At 42.5% G+C, this 18,106-nt stretch overlaps 1 protein-coding gene across 1 annotated transcript in view; it reads left to right on the top strand.

Annotated features, from left to right (window-relative positions):
* Positions 1–14,148, top strand: part of Plek (pleckstrin) — a 28,662-nt gene extending 14,514 nt beyond the window's left edge. Inside the window, exons 5-9 of the mRNA XM_070004496.1 lie at positions 2,655–2,839; positions 4,245–4,349; positions 9,861–9,944; positions 10,749–10,818; positions 12,473–14,148. Of these exons, the coding sequence (XP_069860597.1) occupies positions 2,655–2,839; positions 4,245–4,349; positions 9,861–9,944; positions 10,749–10,818; positions 12,473–12,609 (581 nt within the window). The 3' untranslated portion in view covers positions 12,610–14,148. The remainder of the gene's footprint in view (positions 1–2,654; positions 2,840–4,244; positions 4,350–9,860; positions 9,945–10,748; positions 10,819–12,472) is intronic.
* Positions 14,149–18,106: the final 3,958 nt, after the last annotated feature.

Below are 18,106 nucleotides of genomic sequence, written 5' to 3'. Positions count from 1 at the left end.
GTATGTACATTTCTTGCCTTTTGCTTAGTGTTAGCTGTTCCCTGGAAAAAGATTTCTTTAAGAATGTTTTAGATGAGAGAGAGAGAGAGAGAGAGAGAGAGAGAGAGAGAGAGAGAGAGAGAGAGAGAGAGAGAGAGAGAGAGAGAGAGAGAGAGAGAGAGAGAGAGAGAGAGAGAGAGAGAGACTAATTTGGGGGCTATGAGAGTTTGTCCAGCTGGGCACTGTGGCTTCTAGCTACTCAGGAGACTGAGATCACAGTTTGAAGGCAGTGCATGTAGGAAAAGACTGTGAGACCAGCAAAACAAACAAACAAACCAACCAACAAAACTGTGCCTCCTCCCACAAGTTTTCCTAATGGCTGCCATTAACTTATCTTTATAGAGAAAGAAAGTGAGAAAATACCAGCACAATCATGTTCATTGCAGCATTATTTAACATAGCTAAGGATGGAACCAACCCAGATGTCCCTTGGTAGATGAATGGATCAAGAAGATATGGTCTATATACACAATGGAGTTCTATGCTTCCATCAGAAAGAATGACATTGCCCCATTTGTAAAGAAATGGAGAGACCTGAAAAATTATATTAAGTGAAATAAGCCAGGTCCAAAGAAATATAGGTTTTATGGTTTCCCTCATTTGTAATAACTAGAATATGTCTATGTTATTCTTAGCAGGGGATCACAATAGCCCAATCGCTAAGTGCATAGGACCATATATAATGAAACGTATCAAAATGAACTCCAAGAATTGGAAACAAGAGATTCTTATTATGCCCTGTATGCAGTTATTTCTAGCTTTTCTTTCTGTGTTAGTTTTCTGTAGCATTTGTTTTGTATCTAAGCTTATCTGATCTGTGGAAGGGAAAGGGGATCATAGTCCAGAAGGACAAAGGATAAACTAATGCAGCCATTATACTCACTATATACTATGTTGGAAATAAACTTTAAGGAGTGGGAGAAGGTGAGGGAGGGAGTAGCCCTGTTGAAATAGAAATGTACTCATTGCAGTACATAAGTCTGTACTCTAACCCCCGTTCATCACTTTTACAATAATCTTTTTTAAAAGGTAGTGGGCAAAAACTTTTCATTTCTAGGATTCATAGGAATCTCACATACCACAAGCTCAAAGGTGGCATAACCAAGTGCTCTTGCTTGAGCGACTGCCTGTCACTGGCTGCTATTTATTTATAAATTTACTATTTGTGGTGGTGGTACTAGAGTTTAACAGGGTCTCACATTTGCTAGGCAAACACTGCCACCTGAGCCATAGTGCCAACCCCTTTATTTTGCTTCTACTATATTCTAGGTAGAATCTCCCTTTGTGAGAGGTCTCTTATTTCTGCCTCCTGCCTGATCTGTTTGTCCTTTTGTCTTTTTTTTTCTAGTCATGGGGCTTGAACTCAGGCCCTGTCCATGAGCTTTATTGCTCAAGTCTAGTGCTCTACCACTTTGAGCCACAGCTCTACTTCTTGTTAGTTGGAGATAAGAGTCTCATGGACTTTCCTGCCTTGGCTGGCTTTAAACCATGATCCTCAGATCTTAGTCTCCTAGTAGCTAGGAGTACCAGCATGAGCCACCAGCACCTGGCTCTGCTTGTCCTTGAATGTCATACTATTTACCCAAGCTGGCCTTAAACCCAGTCCCACTATCTCTGCCTCCCAAGTAGCTGGGAACACAGGTATGAGCCAGTGTGCTCTGCCCCTAATAGCTACATTTGTAAAGAAATCACTGTAATAAATACAGAATTTTCTTTTGACCTGCTAATGATCAAACTGCTGGATTTATTACATTTTATTCCTTTTGCTAGTCTTATTTTGAGGCAAGATATTGATTAAAGGACCATGAAAAGAGGTGATGACAAATACAAGTACTGTCATTACACTTAAATTTAGGACACATAGACCATCATGTTACTTGCTATTTAAAAGCTGGCAATGACTCCTGGTTGCCAGATTTCTTAATGCACCATCAAACCTCAGCCCAGGGACTTGGATCTTCCTCCTCTGGTCTCCTCCCCCATCTCCCTAGGGCTGCCGCCGCCTATGGACATCTGTTCCCTTGACTGCTATCATGCTTATGCCCAATCTTTTCATCCCCTGTCTTTCCTAGGTTTGTAAATATCCATTCATCTTTTAGGCTCCAGGCCGTCCCTTCCTTTATGAACCTTTTCCTGACAGGGTAGAGGTATGACAGAGTCCTACTCTACCCGCTCTTCCTTTTCAAACTTCAAATTTAACCCAGTAGTTTCACCCAGCATGGATTTGTAGCAGAATGCCTGTTATGATACCAATTTACCACCATCTGCCTCTTTTAGATTTCCTGAGTAAATGCCCATACAGTACCCATTAGAGTACCCATATCTCTTAGAGGTCCAATATATGTTCCATAAGGAATTAAATATGTGGGCCAGTGAAATTGATTTCTTTGATGCACGAATAGCCTCTTAAGTAGCACGTGGATTTTCTTTTTAACCCTTTACCTTTTGTTTCCAAACATCCCTGTCATTAACTGTTTTTGTTTTTTTTCCTCTTGGATTGACTGGGAAGATGAGACAAACTGCATGCTCCAATGCTCTGCAGCCAGTGTGGGGGTGGTGTCCAGACTTATTCCTTGGGAAAGAGAGTGAATTTCCCCTCTTTTGGGCCCATCCAGGTAGCGGTGTCATCGACTGGCTGGTTTCCAACAAGTCAGTTCGGAATCGTCAGGAAGGCCTGATGGTTGCCTCATCGCTGCTCAGTGAAGGGTACCTGCAGCCTGCTGGCGAACTGTCTAAGAATGCAGCTGATGGAATCATTGAAAACCCCTTTCTGGACAATCCTGATGCCTTCTACTACTTTGTAAGGGAGAAAATCCACTCAGCTATTCTTCCTGTGGTGGGGGCTGCCCAGGGTAGCCACTCCAATATTCTGAGAGTACAGAGCATGTCCACCCCTGCAGAGAATAGTTGGATGGGAGAGGAGGAGGTTGAGTAGAGCCCAGGCAGGGAGTAAGAGGAAATACTCTCCACCTCTAAATCATGTGATGAAGCCCAAGGCCCCTGAGGCATACGCTACACCTGTACATCCCACACTTGACAGTTGTCCCTGCCACAGAGCTGCCCTGTTCTGCCCTGCCCCACTAAATTAGTTTCAAGGGAAAGACCATTTACTTCATTTAAGCTGTACTATCTTTATTCTAACTGGAATTCTAAATAGAATTCATGCATCAAATATATTGGGCTCTAGCACAGAGAGCGTTGGCATTGGCAGAGAAGACTAAAGCCAGAGTGGTGAAAAGACAATAAAAATAGGCAAACGTTCTGGCCATAGAGTCACAGGTGTGGCGAGCTGGTTGAATGTCTCAAAGGCAATGAAAGTATGTGACTGCGGTTGGGCGCACACTTCCCGGATACGATTACCATAGATTGGGAAACAGTCTTACACAATTTGAGCCTAAATTTGGGCCATGTGATAGTTTCAGCAGTAGTGGGTTTCTAGGGGGATTTGGGGCAGTTTTGTTTCTATTTTGGGTCAGGATATAGACATTAGGAAGCTTTTCAAGAGATACGTCCTTTTTACAAAAACGAAATGATTATCTTGGGGTTTTATTTCACTTTGAGGAAGTTCCACTGTTGCTACTCCTTTTTTTTTATTTTCAGACCTCTGATTTGGCTATTTACAGCTATTTAAATGCAGGGTTCTGTTTTAAAAATAGAGCAGTGAATCTCTCTCCTCTGTATGATTCATCACTTGCTTATAGCTTAGTACATCCCAACTCAGAGGTTGAAGTGGACACGCGATCCTGGTCTTCTCAGAGGAGAAAGGGCTATAATACAGTGAAGGCTGTAATGCAGAAAGTGTTTCATGGAGTCATATGGCGCCATTGCATGGCGTCATCCTGATTTCAAGGAGGTAGCCCTGAGGTCTTGAGGAAAGAAAGACTTTGAAGGCAGAGAAATGTGCATTGTGAAGAAAATTGAGGCATACTTAGACTATAGCCTGGGTATCCTACAAAAGGAAAAGATTTTGGTAGGATCACACTAGGCAGACAAAAAAGAAACAGAATTTAGAAGCAGGAAAATGGAAGAGAGAAAACTAGCTCACCAAGAACAACTTTTACTTTTAAGGTTCATATCGGGATATGCGTAGTAGCCAGGAAGAAAAGGAGAAGCCTGCTTTATTGGCTGGCAGGAAGAGGGATGCTACAGGTAGCAATATTTCTGCCACTGGTAAAGTCAGCTTGCTCTCTGTGCTTTTCCCACAGCCAGACAGTGGGTTCTTCTGTGAGGAGAATTCCAGTGATGATGATGTGATTCTGAAGGAAGAATTCAGAGGGGTCATTATCAAGCAGGGATGTTTACTGAAGCAGGTGAGTGCTAATCACCATTTCCTCTTAGCCCCTTTCCCTTACCAACATCCTTTGTTTCTCTCCTAACTTACCAAATGGCAATGTATTTGGCCAATAACCAACCAGAAGTGAAACTCACAGACTGAAAGACAGCAGAGCTAAGCCATGAAGGTGGCACTTGGTTAAGAGGACCAAAGCAGACAGAGCAGAAGCAGGATCAGGGAAGTATCTCTTGTAACAATATCAATATCATAGGAGAAAATGATGTTTTAAGAAAGTATTGCCCTATTCACGAACAGGATGAAATAAATTAATTAAGAGGGGGCCATCCAAAAGACAAAGAAATTTCATGGCAAAGTACTGCCCTTTTGCTTGTCCTCAACACCATCAGGGGGCAGGAACTGGACACAGTCACAGGAGAACCTCTTTTACCTTTGCGATCAAAGAGGCGCCATTCCAGACTCTGGGGTAAGGCCTGGTTGACAACCCAAACCAGGGCATGCCTCCATAGGAACCAAAACCCAAGCTGAAGATAGTAGACACAGTCCTAGGGGAAGTGGTGTGTAATTTCCCAGTGTTCACAGGTATGACCAGTCAGTCTGGGGGATAAGGTGTGGGGGAAAATGAAGAACTCTAGTTGGTTCCCTGGTGCCAGGACACATGGGCAAGGGGTGAGAAATGACAAGGGCTGGCAACAGATGGGGAAGCCAGAGCAAGAAGACAGGAGAATATTCCAGGTAAGATAAGTCCCATAGAGTGTCATGGAAGCTGAGGTTGTTTCAGAGGCTTGGCCTCTTGTCTTCCCAGCTGTGAAGTGCTGTGTACACTTTGTAGGTTTCATGGACTGGGATTTAACTTGCTTCTCATCTCAGTGGCCTGTGGAACGATGATCCTTCCAATCTATGCCTCCCAAGTAGTGAGGATTACAGGTGTCAGTCACTGTGCAGGGTTTAGTATCAAGTTTTAAGAGAAGAGAGTCCTAAGAAAGACAGAGAAAGCTTTAGAAAGAACTCTAGTGTTTGTGACAGAGTAACCAGCTGTCTAAGAGTAAAGCAAAGGTACAGGGGTCAGGGCTACCAAAAGGTCCCTTACACAACGAAGGTCTATCTTCTTTCTCTTTGTTTCTGCTAAGGTTAGGGTGTAAAGACAAGAGAAACATGGGAAGGAATTGCATCATCTTCTTATTACATTGATTCCTTCTATATATTGCTACCATTTCTTAAATTAGTTGGACAACTTCTAATCTTTGTGTGTGTGTGTGTGTGTGTGTGTGTGTGTGTGTGTGTGTGTGTGTGTGTGTGTGTGTGGTGGGGCTTGAATCTAGGGCCTCCTTCATGCTAAGTTAGTACTCTACCACAGGGCTATATTCCTCTGCCCTAATTTTGAGAAGAGCTCTTAAAAACGGAGCTAGACTTGACTATAGCTTTGTCTGGGGAAAATACACAGTAGGAGGCCTGGGATGGTGAAACCTGGATGAAGGAAGGGAACCTGAGTGTGTGTTGGAGATAAGGGGACCCAAAGCAAATGGCACTTGGTGTTTTCCTTTGCTTTCCTTCACCAAAGCTGAGATAGATACCAGTTACCTTAGCCAGCCCAGGTAGTGCACATTGAATTCCCTGGAGAACAGTTAGGCAATTAGAGTCTCTGGATTTTTTTTTCTATGTATGTGGTACTGAGGAATCGAACCCAGGGCTTCATGCATGCTAGGCAAGCACTCTACCACTGAGCCACCTTCCCAGCCCCTTCTCTAGGTTTTTTTTTTTTTAAGCTCACAAGTGATTTTCATATGCAGGCAGGTTAAGCTAAGAAGCACTGACTAGCCTTTTTACTTAAAAGCTAATGTAGGAAATGGCGCTGTGGCTCAAGTGGTAGAGCACTTGCCTTGAGCTGAAGAGCTCAGGGACAGCGCCCAGGCCCAGAGTTCAAGCCCCATGACCAACAAGAAAATAAATAAATAAAATAAAAATAAAAATAAGGAAGTGGCGCTGTAGCTCAAGTGGTAGAGCGCTCGCCTTGAGCTGAAGAGCTCAGGGACAGCGCCCAGGCCCAGAGTTCAAGCCTCATGACTGACAAAAAAAAAAAAAAAAAAGCTAATGAAATGCCTTCTTCATAAACTTTCTTTTACCTAAAGAAAACATGAACTGTGTAAATTCAGGGGTTTGGTCCTCTTTTTACATGTTCACTTTCTAGTATCATTATTATGATTATCAGTTGGTGGAGATTTGAATTCAAGTTACTTGAATTCATCTTTCATGTTTCGAATCTCTTAATCACAGTTCCTGTCAGAATCACTTCAAGGAATTCAAAATTTCTCTTTAAATTTTACCTAGAGTAAATTACCCTTCTAGATTTTGCTGGGAGCCAGCCAGGGGTTACCTGTGTAGAAGAATCATGACAAAGGGCACTTGTGTCACATTCTCCATAAATGTCAAGTTGCTGTGTCCAGCAAAGAGCTGTCCCCAATTGGGCACCAGTGTCTCAAACCTGCAATCCTAGGTACTTAGGAAGCTGATATCTGAGGATTGCAGTTTGAAGCCTGCCTGGGCAGGGAAGTACAACTGACCCCCAGAAAACTGGAAGTGGAACTGTGGCTCAAAGTGATAGATTGCTAGAGTGCTAGCCTTGAGTGAAAAAGCTTAGGCATAGTGCATAGGCCCAAAGGTCAAGCCCCATGACTGACAAAAAAAAGGAACTGTCCCCCCTCCCTTCCATTATTTCTAGTAGAATCAGAGAAACAACCCCACCTGGGAAATGAAACAAGCTGTAGAATAGCAGAACCCCATTTTATATAATTGCTTCTGCTATACTAAAATGGCTAGTGTTTGATTCCTAAGCACAAATATTCCTTGGGGGGAGAAGGGCCCTGTGTTAGTTACATAAGCTATTCTTGAGCCTGGTGCAGAGTTGAGCACTTTTCTTGGTGGATGATAGGCAGTAAACACTTGTGAAATGCATGATATTGAATCTAAGTAGATGACTTGGACAACACAGCAACGGTCCTTGGAAATCCCAGGCATGCATATATTTTTTTTTCCAAAATCCTTTAGGGAATACTCCTTGAATGAAAGGTGACCAGACACCCACTGGCGTAAAACCCTTCAGTGAGCCACACTGCAATGTCTGGCAGTGCTTCTAGGGAACTCAGTAGCTGCCAGAGCTGGCTGATTTTGTATCTTTCTTGTTACCTTCCTTTTCCTGCCACTCATGGTCACTTGGTGGCCACCCAGCAATTGCTCAAGAGAGCATGACAGCTGTGTCTGCAAAGAGGAAAGGGTGTGGGTGGCCACCTCAGTGCTGGTAACCTTATGGGCAAGATTAGTTAAGTAGAAAAAGTAGAAAAATCCCCACTTCGAGAAGCTGCTACATTGCAAAAGGCATTTTGGAGATGTTATAGCCAAGAGAAATATTTTCTGACCTTCCATGTAACTTTCTAGGGTTCTTGATTACGTCATTCAGGCAAGTAAAAACATTGTGATTTATTTATTTATTCAATTGTGTTGTTGGACCAAATGCTTGCCAATCTTAAAAGCTCTCTTGAAATTTTCTTTCCCCTGGATTGATGACCCTGTTTGCTAGAACCAGAAGTCATTCTCTCTTTTTTTTCCCCCCACACATAAGAAAATGAAAAATGTAAAAAAAATCAGCTATTTTCTTTTCCAATATGTGGTGTTCTGAAAATTACACAATCGTCTTCTTTATATTGGCAAGATAGAAATAATTTTATCTTCTAATCTAGTACTTTTTTGCCTTTGGAAGTTAGTTAAATGATTTGAATTATATGTGGGAAATCAAGGCTCATTATGGCATTTTAAATGCTGCTATGAACTGAACATGGTGGCACACAATTACAATCTCAGTTCTCAGGAGGAGAGGCAGATAGGCTCAAGACCTGACCCAGATTGTATATAGTACATTTCAGGCCTGCCCAGGATTCATAGCCAGACTCTGCCTGAAAAACAAAAACAAAACAAGAAATAATAAAATAAAATAAAATTTTTTTGTAAGGTAGCTGAAACAATTACATAATTAGTGGCAATTACAAACAAATAGGAATCAGCTTCTTTCTGTGTGTCAGGCACTGTGCTGGGCACTGGAGAACAGAAATTTCAGACAAATCCTGCCCTTATAACTCAGACTAGTTGATGTTAATGCCTAATTCTACCAAGAAACTCCAAACCCTGTTCTATATTCATTGTGTCTGTTATAGCCAAATTCATTTCCATTTCTACTGATGATACCTAGAGTTCCTAATAATGTTATGTTCAGATTATTGCAATATCCCTAATGACATGCAAATATATATATATATATATATATATATATATATATATATATAAACTTCTACACAGCTAGAACCTTCTCCATCTTGTCACCAAATTAATTTTCCTAAAATGCCATTGTGGTCTTACTTCTTACTCAAAAGCCATCATGCATACCCCCCAGCTTTTATTTTTACTCAGGCCTATTTGCTCCCTGTTCACTCTGCATTCCAGGAAGACTGGTCTTGCTCATCACTGTCTGTTTGTGCCTGTGAATTTCCACCTTGGCCTCCCTCAGGAGGCTTTGACAACCCAAGCCTACATTACATACCATTCTACTTCCCTTGAAACCTGTTATGTATAATGACTGTTTGATTTGGGCTTTGCTATTTTGTTTTCCACATAGGCCATTAACCACATCTTATAACACGTTGTCTGCTTTGTGTTGCCTAACATAACACATAGTACATAGCACTGTTTTGCTAGCACTAAAAGACAAGCTTAAAAATAATTTGAAGTCATCTATATAAATTAACAACCTCCAATTTAGCACTGGGTTGGCCTCATTGCTAGCTCCCTGAGAAAGATCTGGGTCAGGGTCTGGTCTTCCTGGAGTCAGTTTTTCTCTATTTCCATCCTGTTTCCTTCTTGTTGTTCTTGTTCTCATTCTTGTTCTCTTCCTCCCCCTTCCCCTCCCCCTCCCCCCTTCCCCTCCCCCTTTCCCTCCCCCTCCCCCTCCCCCTCCTTCTCCTCCTCCTCCTCCTCCTCCTCCTCCTCCTCCTCCTCCTCCTCCTCCTCCTCCTCCTCCTCCTCCTCCTCCTCCTCCTCCTCCTCCTCCTCCTTCTTCTTCTTCTTCTTCTTCTTCTTCTTCTTCTTCTTCTTCTTCTTCTTCTTCTTCCTGTTCCTCCTTCTCCCCTTCCTCCTCTTCCTTCCTTCCTTCCTTCCTTCCTTCCCTTCCTTCCTTCCTTCCTTCCTTCCTTCCCTTCCCTTCCTCCTCCTTCTTCTCCCTCCTCCTCCTTCCTCCTCCTCCCTTTCTTCCATTCCTCCTCCTCCTCCTCCTCCTCCTCCTCCTCCTCCTCCTCCTCCTCCTCCTCCTCCTCCTCCTCGTCATCATCGTCATCATCGTCTTCATTGTCATCATCCTACTGGTGCTCCTCCTCATCTATTTCTCTTTTGTGGGGAAGGGTCTCTGGGAGCAGTTACCTGGGCACAGTGTGGACAGCGTGAGGCAGGAAACTGACCATTTCTTTTTGTGTATTGCACTTGGATGCAGGGGCACAGGAGGAAAAACTGGAAGGTGAGGAAGTTCATTCTGAGAGAAGACCCAGCCTACCTGCACTATTATGACCCTGCTGGGGTAAGATTCCACGGTCCAGAAATCCATTCAAACAGAAGCTTCCACTGCAAGTACGAGCAGGGTTTCCCAGCCCCCTCAATGGAAGCTCTGCTGAGATTTCCATTTCTTCACCTACCTGCTTCTTTTCTCTCCATCCTCCATTCCATTTCCCTACCCACCTCTCTCCACGCAAAGATTGAAATTCTTGGGGTTTTGAGACCATAGAAGCTCAGAGACCGAAGAAAATACCGCATTATAAAATGTATTCTGTTAACACAACACAATTTTTGGGTCTTCCCCAATCTGATATTTTCAAAATAGTCAATCAGTCCCAATTCATGGTTTAACATTAAAAAAGTGACAATTCTATCAGATCAAGTTGGATGAGTGAATGAAATCCAGAAACTTGGGCTGATGGTTGTTGGAGGTTTATCCTCAGCAAAAGAAATCATCTGAGTCATGAAATCACTCTGCCAGGGCTGGGTCCTTGCCTCCGCTTGTAGTGCAGGACTCTTCACTTTGCTCCTGAGAGGCTATAATGCTTTGTCTGCTCATAATACTTAGACAGTTCTTCCTCAGTAGGACATGGTGTCCTCAGTCTGCCTATATCCTCTGCCACTTTGCTCCATATTTGAGGCCCAGATTGGCTCGCTTCTTTTACGTAGTCTCCCTGGGCCCATTGAGGTGGAAGGTGGAGAATCTGGAAGGGTTTCCTTTATATTTGTGCTTTTATTTTAGGAAGCTGTAGGAGAGAGTCTGCATAGCAGTGTTGCCAACAGGATGGGATACTTTGATAAAATAATAGACCACCTCTTTCTCTTTTAGGGGGAAGACCCTCTGGGAGCAGTTCACCTGAGAGGCTGTGTAGTGACATCTGTGGAGAGCAGCCCAGATGGTAAGAATGAACTTCTGTGGGAAAGGTGTGGCAATTCCCTTCCCATACCTGTGTACTCCAGGGCACCAACTAACTAACCAACCAACCAACCAACCAAGCAACTAATCAATTAATAAATCAGTCAGGCATAAGCACCTGTGACTTCATAGTCTGTAAACCTTGGAGGGATGGAGTTGTTCTTTTTCAATAGCTGCCTCTTCCCTTCAGGCCTTGTGGAATTGGAGTAGCTTTGCAGATGACTTGATGAATGCCCTGGGCTAAGCTGGGAGAATCTATCACTTCATTACTGGTTTTGATGAGAGCTTAGTAGCTCCTGACACCATGACATTCCTTAAAGGAGATTTCACTTATCCATTCCAGGGCAAAGAGCAAGTGCACAGTACCCTGAGTAGAAAGAACTTCTGGGTGTGGTTAGGTCCTGTCAGCCCCCCATGCCTCTTGGGTAGATCCTCCTCTGGGAAAAAAGGGGCCACATTAGATGACTTCTGAGCCTTTTGGGTCACAAGCCTATGATTGACACAAGTAATAACCAGATGATTGTAGAAATGACCCTTCAGATGTGTAGATACTTGGAGCCACTGGGAAATACGGTTTTGATAGTCCACTCCTGGGTTTACTTTTGTCATTTTGGGTTTATGGGGTTATAGAGATAGGAGAATACCACAAGGTGAAAATGCTCAGATTTTCAACAGCCCTGGGTCTGCTCACAACTTGTCTTTGGGATGAAGCATTTATATAGGAAGTGTGCTGCATTTTGATTTGGGATGATATTTTAAGTTTTGTCACAGCACTGGCCAATTGATTTCCCTTTTCATAGTATGGGTCAGTTTATTTCCTTTTTATTGCTCAGTAAATGTTGAATTTAGCTCTTGACAAACACCCAGTTCAGACTATAGTTACAGTTTGTTGGTAAATCTCATTTTTCTTATGTGTGTAGGTGAACATATACATACATATGAAAATATACAAAATATATGTCTTAAGGTCAGCCTGGGTTTATGTTATAAGCGGAAGAAAGGGATGTGTTAAAACTATTGGAAGTTACTCATTGAAACTGGGTATGGTAGTTATGGCCTATAATATAAACACTCAGGACGCAAAGGCCAGAGGATGGAGAATTCAAGGTCAGCCTGCTGTACATAGTAAAATCTTGTGTCTGAAAAGCAAATGGAGATAGTAAAAATCAACAACCCCTCAAGAAGATATTAAATACAAAGGAGAGAAGCTGAATTTATTACAAACTATGAAATATCTACTTGTTATAATAAACTGGGTTTAAAAATAAAACATCTCACAAAAGCTGTCTTTTGAAAAGACTTAAGGAAGCCCGGAGTCATGGATAGTCTTTCTCAGGCTCTGAAGCCACCTAGAGCAGAAAGAAAATATTTCTCCTTGAATATTTTACTTATTTTTAAGAAATTAGTAAAATAAACACACATGATCATTCCATGGACCTTCCTGAACATCATGTATATATTTATACAATCAATATCCATAATTGCACAATGATTGTATGTTTGAAAACCACACCTTTTCCTGAGACATCAAGAAAAACCCAGACAGTTCATGGCTTGCAGAAGCTGGATGAGCCAAGGAGGCCTGGTAGGTCACTCCTGGTGCTCTTGGCACTGCCATTTGCTTTCTTTTTCCCCAGGCAAGAAGAGTGATGAGGAGAACCTTTTCGAGATCATCACAGCTGATGAAGTCCATTACTTCTTGCAAGCAGCCACCCCCAAAGAGCGCACTGAGTGGATCAAAGCCATCCAGGCAGCCTCGAGGACTGGGAAATGAGAATACACCTGCAGGTCCTCAACCCTTCCTGAGAAAAGTCCACAAATTCGCTCCAGTCCAGGACCTATCCCCTTTGGAGACAATTCAACTGGAAAGGGCCTAGGGGAGGGAAGTTTTTGCCCGAATTTAACTGTGTGCCACATGATATTTACCTGCACCACCTCGCTCACAACAGCCACTCTGCCCCACCCCATGTCCCCAAGCTTTATTAACAAGCTATGTGATTTGAGTAGGCCACTTAACCTTTTCAGACTTCTGAAAGAGAACTCAGAGATCTCTGAGGTCCTCCATAGCTTAAAAACTAAAAACCAAAAAGACAAAGAACAACAAATAAGCATAAAAATGCCCTGGGTCTCTAATTGTCTTGCTGTGCCCTTCCTCAGCAAAGCTTGGGCCTTCAGCTAGCTCAGAACCAGAGACAGCTCCTTCCCTTGGAACTGCTGTCAATTGTCTCAGAGCACTCAGACAAAACCTTTTCAAGCCACCGTAAACTTGCTCTTGGCCATGAGATGATGGGATGAGATGCACTCTTTTTCCTCCCCTACCTATCCAGACACTTTGGAGAGCAGAGGGGGCTTGTGGCTTTCAGCGTTAAGCCTCCTATGACTTTTTACAGCCTTGGGATTCAATGTCTTCTAAGAAAAGACTTGAGGAAGATAGGCATCACTGAGGGCCATTTTCAGGCTTGGAAGCTACCTAGACCTTTTCACTCCCTCTGGAGTTGAATCTGTGAGGAGCCTCTGTTGTTCCTTTCTGAAATATTTCTCCACCATTTAACATACGTAGGATGGGAGCAAGTTTCTCATGAGCTTTGCAGGGGGAAAAAAGACCACATGGGTTTCTGCATGCATGAAGGGCCTGGGCAGCTGCCTTGTCTATCTGTCCTCCAGCTGCCATGTGGAAGACAAGAATACAGGCCTGCTAGGTGGATGCTGGCTTTATACCATGTCAGCAGTGAACGGCCTCAAATCTACACAAATCTGGTGGTGGCAGCCACCAACTTGGTGCAGCAACTTCAGTGTCCTGGTTCACAATTCTGTGCTTTGCTCAAGCCTTAAGCAGCAGTTGTAGCTTGGGCTTTGAGGGTTTTTTGGCTTGGTTATTAACTAGAGTAATCTGACCTAGATCAAAATGGCAACATAGGTATAATTTTTCAACATGACACCTAGCGATTCCTATCAAAAATTCAGATCATATTCACAGAACCAGGTATATGTGCAAAGACACAGTTTTCAAACTCATTGATTTTTATGGCCTCAGCAAGATAAAAATGGAGGAGAACCCATTCCTGGTTTTATTAGCTTTTATTCTTGAGTTCCCTCAGTTCTTCTGTATTATTAATGAGCCAGTTGCTATTCTGAGTTGTTGTTTTTTTTTTTTATCAATGGCCAGAGGTAAAGGAGTACCTTTTCCTTTGATTCTTTAGTTCATCATCTTCATGAAATATGCACACTAGTTTTCTACATTCAGTGTTAAAAGTATTTATTAATATGGAGTCAATCTGTGTTTTAAAATAAATATAACTTAGTTTTTAGTGTCTTTTTTGGTGTAATGACTCTATTTTGCCTCTCACTAATGACTCCTTTTCTACAGCTCTCTTTCATCTAGTGAGTATAATAATGGTATCTTTCATCTCTCATATCATTTCAATGACTGTAATTTTCTTTAAACAGTCAATCTCTATTCTAAGGAATAATAAAAATGTACTGAAAGTCAAAACAAGGTTTAGGAAATAGGAAAATATAAGGATACCTTGTATCTGTTGTATCTTGTATCTCTTGTATCTGTTTTTCTTTTGTGATTTTTTAAAAAAAACATATATCACCCTGATTACAGTGTTCAGATGAGGATGTTAAGGATACAGTAAACTATTTACACTGAAGGAAATAAAGATTACTACTGAGGGGCTCTAATGATTGAGCAGACTGGTTAACTCCATTGCAATCAAGAAGATTGTTGTCCCTGGGGATTGCATCACACAATTGTACATTTGTATCCCGAGCCTGGTGAACATCCAAGGCATCATTAAGGCTTTCTAGCTTGGACAATTGGTTGGGAAGAAGGTCTCTGATGGCAAACTGACTTTTAGACATAGATGCTTTACTTGACCTTTTTTTGGTTTAGAAATCAAACTCAGGCTCTAATAGACATAGTTACAGGCTAATCCACAATGAGTCTGAGTCACAATGTGACAGACATTTCCCTCCAGGATGTGGATGAAGGAGAGACAAAACTGTCCATTCTATCTGAAGAACATGTGAGGCTGGAAAGAGTGGTTAGCTTTTACTGAGGGCTCCAACTTAGAGTGGGAGGAAAACAGATTGTTTAATGATTGATTGAAGAGGCATCAGGGTGTAAATGTCCCCTTCCACCATGTGGCTGATAAATCAGAAAAATATTCAATCTGAAAAAAGAAATCTACCATGTTTGGGGGCTAAAACAAGAGATGTGTTAGTTGAGAACTTTACACACAAGTATTACAAGTATTGAATACAGTACTGATTTGAAGAAGGTACATTTCTCTTATGGAAATCTGGAGACATACACACAGTATAAATTCTACCACAGGAATGGCTTTCACAAGTCAAATGAGGAACTTGCTTTGTTGATGACAACAGCTGCCTCTCAGTGCTGGTTGTTCAACATTAAAGAGATAAACAAGGCTCCGGTTTCATCATTTCTTTTGGATTTTGTGTGCAGCCTGATGTATACCCTCCTCATCCTTAGGGTAAAAAGGAAATCCCGAATGTAATTGTTAAATATTTCAGGTTTATTTTGTCTTCTGCTTTAGACAAAATGTTTCAAAACTGTGTGTGGGGGTGGAGATGTTATAAAAAGTTGTAAAGTGCAGTGGAAGGAGGAAGGTATGAGGAAGTCGGTTTTTTTTTTAAGTCAAAAGTTGCTTAAGAAAATAAACAGTGTGAAATTATCATCTTTGTTTTTGGCCCATTTTCAGAACAAAGGGAAGTGAAAATTTGGATGTCATCATTAGAGAGAAAGGGAGAGGGGAGAAGAAAGCCCAGCATTTATAAAACCATGGGTGCACTATTCTTATTCTGAGTGGTGATGAGTTCAAGGAGAGAGCACACATAAGTGTTCGTGGGAAGGACTTGTGATATGGTGGCAGGTGCAGCGGTCCCGAAGTCTGGGATCTGGGTTCACATCCTGTATTTGTGACCTCCTAAATTTGCAATGTCACTGAGTATCAGCTTCAGTCTTAGTCAGCTTTCCGTTGCTGTAACAAATGCTCGAGACAGCCAATTTATAGAGAGAAAAGGTCTATTTTGACTCACAGTTTTAGCGGTCTTAATCCATGCACATGAACCTCTTTAGTTTGGGGCCTAGGGTGAGATAGCACATAATAGCAAGGAGCATGTGGCAGAGAAAATCTGTCATTGCGTGGCCAAGATGTGGCAGAGAAAGGAAAAGGAAAAGACTCTTCAAGGGATGTTCTATTGACTGGAAGACTTCATTCGAACTTACCTTTTTTTATTTTGTTGATTGTGGGGCTTGAACTCTGGGCCTGGGCACTGCCCCTGAGCTCTTCAGCCCAAGGGGAGCACTCTACCTCTTGAGCCACAGTGTTACTTCCTTAACCCTATCTTGTATGCTTCCATCATCTCCCAATAGAGCCACACTGGAGAACAAGACTGACACATGATAGGTCTTTGGAAACCATTCCAGATCTAAACTATAGCAGCTTATTTGTTGCTAACATGAAAACAAGGACATTGTTGTTAGGAATAAATGAAACATTACCTATGTATCATCTGGCATGGGTGTACTCAAGAAATCCTAGTTTCCTTTCCTCTGGCTCCTCTGCATCAAAGCCCCTCATAGTATTCTAGGCTCCTCAGCAGTGGTTTTCAACCTTTGGTCTGTCAGAATTGGTAATTCTCACAGTGAATATGTGCCCAAGACCTAAATTCAGGGATCCTGATAGCTTAAGTATGCAGCTAGGCCTGTTTAATTTCCCTGATAACTTAAATAGATGGACAATATTTTAATCAACATTAATGTTAAAAACCAGCAACAAATTGCTTGACTGGCCACTACTTACAACACAGACATTTATACAATGACAAAGGGCTTTTCTCAAACTGGCCTTAGCATCCTTTTCGAAAGGGATTTCTAGCCGGGCGCCAGTGGCTCATGCCTGTAATCCTAGCTACTCAGGAGGCTGAGAGCTGAGAATTGTGGTTCAAAGCCAGCTGGGGCCCGAAAACCTGTAAGACTCTTATCTCCAATTAACCAGCAGAAAACCGGAAGTGGCACTGTGGCTCAAGTGGGAGGGCACTTGCCTTGAGCTGAGGAGTGCAGGGACAGGGCCCAAGCCCAGAGTTCAAGCCCCATGACCAACCAAAAAAAAAAAGGGACTTCTCCTTTGCTCCAGCCATCCTGGCCCCTGGGTGGTCTGTGGGAGGAAGATCATGCTTCTGAGCTTTGTCTCACCTCCTTGACCCTATAGCCTAGAGCTCTCTCTACTTTAGAGCTCTCTCATTCTTAATTGTCCTTTGAGCACCAACTAAGGCCCTGCCTTCTGATCCATTCCCCTAATTATCCTCTTTACCATTTTTGCCAGTCCTAGGGTTTGAACTCGTGGCCTGGGCACTGTCCCTGAGCTGCTTCTTCTTCTTTTATCTGTTGGTCATGGGGCTTGAACTCTGGGCTTGGGCGCTATCCCTCAGCTCTTCAGCTCAAAGCGAGTGCTCTACTGCCTGAGCCACAGCACCACTTCTGGTTTTCTAGTGGTTTATTGGAGATAAGAGTCTCACGGACTTTCCTGCCCAGGCTGACTTTGAACTGTGATCCTCAGATCTCAGCCTCCTGAGTAGCTAGGATTATAGGCGAGAGTCACTAGCACCTGGCTTCCCTGAACTTCTTTTGCTCAAGGCTAGCACTCTACCACTTGAACCACCACACCATTTCTGGCCTTTTCTGTTTATGTGGTACTGAGGAATTGAACCCAGGGCTTCATACATGCTAGGCAAGCACTCTACCACTAAGCCACATTCCCAGCCCTTCTTTACCATTTTTGTGCACTTGACATTTAGGTAAACATACAAATTAGCTGGCATCATCCACCACAATTTGTTTTAGAGTTGAGTTTGGAAAAGTGTCCATGATTCCTAACAGCTTAGTTAGTACTTGTGAATAGCAAGCACTCTATAAATAATAGCTGTTGAAATAAGATCATTACTATGTACAGTAAGGAGACTTTATAATAATAATGCTAACAGTTATTATTATTATAAGTAGTTGTACGAAAGCATTTCAAATCAACACGTCAACTTAGTACAATGCCATCCCTTCCATCATTCTCCCCATTTCTTCCAGACCTACCATTCCCTCAGGCTACCTGGTTCCATTTTCACATATGTACGCTGGATATAATGATTGTATTCATCCACCCTTTCTTTCTTCATTGGTCTGCCTTTGCCTCCCCGTGACCTCACTCCCCTTACAGCCTACGTTCTAGCTTCCTAGCATTCATTTT

The sequence above is a fragment of the Dipodomys merriami genome, unplaced genomic scaffold, assembly GCF_024711535.1.
Source record: "Dipodomys merriami isolate MVZ:Mamm:240054 unplaced genomic scaffold, mDipMer1.0.p SCAF_63, whole genome shotgun sequence".
Lineage (NCBI taxonomy): Eukaryota > Metazoa > Chordata > Mammalia > Rodentia > Heteromyidae > Dipodomys > Dipodomys merriami.
This window is presented reverse-complemented; position numbering and strand designations above follow the sequence as displayed.